The sequence below is a fragment of the Chrysemys picta genome, chromosome 8, assembly GCF_011386835.1.
Source record: "Chrysemys picta bellii isolate R12L10 chromosome 8, ASM1138683v2, whole genome shotgun sequence".
NCBI lineage: Eukaryota > Metazoa > Chordata > Testudines > Emydidae > Chrysemys > Chrysemys picta.
The window spans coordinates 110,906,767-110,909,822 of record NC_088798.1 but is presented as its reverse complement, the minus strand read 5'-3'; the positions used below and the strand labels follow the sequence as shown (position 1 = coordinate 110,909,822).

The window sequence follows — 3,056 nt, the reverse complement described above, 5'->3', positions numbered from 1 at the left end:
AGCTGTACAAATACGTTTATTTCATCCACCACAGAACAGGTCTGACTCGCTGCTCATGGCTTGGGCTCGTCCCCCACAGGATTGCTAGCCTGTCCAGGAAGCCTGCTCTCCCCCCCCCTTCAAGGGGGAGGTTCATCACCATCTGCCCCCACCCTCAGCAGCTGCTACTCAGTTCTTTCAGAACAATTTTTTTTGGTTAAATGTAAAAAGCCCAGGGTCTGTGCAGCCCCCTCTCCCCCACACTGAGCCCCCAGCAAGTCGCTGCAGGACCAGCGCACGTTTCATTTTGTAAAGTCCTCGGAGGCCAGCGAACGTTGCTGGGGCAGTGCAGGCCCAGCCAGCCAGAAGCTCCAGAGCAGGAACTTCACAGGGGGACAGGAAGGGACACAACCTCCTCCCAACACTCCTCATATGCCTCCTGGTACTCCTCATGTGGCTTGATCATTATCACACAGGTTGGGCGCTTTGAGCCTCCAGCTGCTCCCAGATCCTGAACAAGAGGAAGAGGATATCAGGCATGTCCAGGAAAGCTGCTGGTGACCTCCATCAGCAGACAGCCCCACCCACTGGGGGGAGTGGGACCCCTACCACTCCTCTGGAGGAGAGCAGACCCCCTGCACTCCACCCCACGGGGAGAATATGACTCCCCTGACCCTACAATCACCCCCACCCCCAAGTGACTGAACCACGTTGTAAAGCAACCTTCCCACAGCTGAGCAGTCTCTCCCCCTCCCACCCCGCAAGGTTAGAGCAAGGGTTCCCAAACTTTTTGTGAGACAACCCCATTTGAATTATTTCCTCCTGGGCCCCCCAGAGGGTACCGAGTACATCATTCTGAAGAGCAAAATGTCCTCCTCCACACAGCGTGACTGCGTAGCTGTGCGGTGTGTGAGGTCATGCTGTGTCGAGGAAGCCATTTCATAGAACAAAATGGCATCATCAATGCACTGTGACCGTGCACACACCACAGAGGCGAGGTCACGCTGTGCAGAGCAAGACAGCACCCATTGCATAGGAGGGATTGCCAGGGTACAACCCCATTTGGGGGTCTGCTGTGTTAGAGGGACTTCTCTTCCCCAACTCCTCTCCCAGCCTGTCCTTGCTGATCCAGGAATGTCTGGCCTCACGGGGCCCAGCTGTACTCTGCAAGGATGGCACGAAGTCAGCAGGGCCAATGTCTTGCCGGGTCGACGGCAGGTTAAAGCCCTAAGGATGCCAGCTGGAGACACCCCTTAGAGACGATTGTGTAGGGCTCCCCTTGGGTTTTTTGTTTTGTTATTTGGACAATTTAAAGGAGCTGCCAGATGAGAACAGAACATCGCTATCTCCTGGCTGCAGCTGGGCAAATAATACTTTAGGAACAAAGGTGAAAGCCTCCTTTGGCCCATAGACTAGAGCACACGTCACAGCATTATCCCAGGCAGCTTAAAGCATTTGCCTGGCTGTGTTACCTCTGGCAAAATAATGGCTTCAGTGGTAGGCAGTGTCCCCTCTTCAACCCCACCCTTGAAGCAGGATGACAAACAGCCCGTAGAGCAGAGGTGGGCAAACTACAGCCCCTGAACTCCCATCCAGGGAGGCTAGCCCCTGGCCCCTCCCCTGCTGTCCCGGCTCTGGCTGGGCTATGAGCTTTTGCTGCTCTGAGCCGCATGGTAAGGGGGCAGGGAGGTTGGATGGGGGCAGGGGGTCCTGGGGGGCAGACAGGGAGCGGTTGGATGGGGGCAGAGGTTCTGGGGGGAGGGGCTGTCAGGGGACAGGGAACAGAGGGACGTTGGATAGGCATGGGAGTCCCGGGGGGCCTGTCAGGGTGTGGGTAGGGGTTGGGGCAGTCAGGGGAAAGGGGGGTTGAATGGGGGGGCTCAGGAGACAAGGAGCAGGGGGGAGGGGTTGGATGGGTCAGGAGTTCTGAGGAGGGTAGTCAGGGGGTGGGAAGTGGCGGATAGGAGGCAGGGGCCAGGCTGTTTGGGGAGGCACAGCCTCCCCTACCCGGCCTGCCATACAGTTTTGCAACCCCAACGTGGCCCTCAGGCCAAAAAGTTTGCCCACCTCTGCCGTAGAGTGTCACTGCTAGGGATCCCTTAGCTCAAATGGGTGATTTTACGGAGTTGTGGGGGAGCAGCAGCAAAGACCTGGGTTTTATGCCCTGGGCAAGAGCTTCTTAGCACCAAAAAGAGAAAGGGGGGGCGAAGGAAGCACCACCTAAGCCATCACTTGTTATCCTGCTAGAATGTTTCATGCCCTCTTGGTGCCCAAGAAGGGTTGATTCCCACAACCCCTGAGAGCCCCCCCGACCTTACCGACTTGGAGGGGATGTAAGCATAGGGGAGGGATCTGTCTTCACACATGACGGGGATGTGGCAATAAACTTCAATGGGCAGCGTGTCTCCCGCAAGGACTATGATCCTGAAACAGCAGAGCGAGAAGACCGATCAGTAGCTGTAGAGGGAGATGGGAACACGGAGCGCTGAGGAGGTGATTGGTCACAAAGGGGGCCCGGCGCTGCTGCTGTCTCGTATCTGGCCATGGGGCATAGGACGAAGTGCTAAAGGCCAGTGCGGTGCGGTCAGAGCCGAGTGCCCGGACAGCGCCTGTCTGGGCAGAGGCTGCAGCAGCTCCCGGGGCGCCAGGGCTGGTGGGTTCTTACCCTTTCTCGCCCTTGTTAATGAATTTCTGAACTTCCTTCACTCCCCGCCGGATCTGCTTGTGTTTCGCCGCTGGAAGAGAAATACGAGGCCCTCAGAATTCAGCCCGGGCTCAGCGGGGCTCCCCCGCTCCCCGGGCCCGTCCGCTAGCCTGTGTCCCGCCCCCCCGTGGCCTGCCCGGCCCCAGTCCCGGCCCCACCTTTCTTGACGCACTTGTAGAGCTTGCGGGTGAGCTTGCGGGAGGCCAGCGGCCGCGCGATCGGGTTCAGGTTCCCCAGCAGCTCCTGGTACGATCGCTCCGGCGCCGCTTCGGGCTCCGGCGCCGCCTCCGGCGCCTTCTCCCGAGCCATGATCGACAGACACGTGGCCCGCACCCCTGTCCCACTTCCGGGTGCGCGCAGAGCACCCTGGGAA

General features: G+C 58.8%; 1 protein-coding gene across 1 annotated transcript; it reads right to left on the bottom strand.

Moving 5' to 3' along the window:
- Window positions 1–3,056, bottom strand: LOC101942150 (H/ACA ribonucleoprotein complex subunit 2). Its single transcript, XM_005282243.4, has 4 exons — window positions 2,842–3,056; window positions 2,645–2,714; window positions 2,298–2,403; window positions 1–490 (listed from the first exon to the last, which is right to left on the bottom strand). Exons 1-4 carry the CDS (start codon window positions 2,990–2,992, stop codon window positions 365–367), a joined length of 453 nt encoding a protein of 150 aa, XP_005282300.2. The 5' UTR covers window positions 2,993–3,056; the 3' UTR covers window positions 1–364.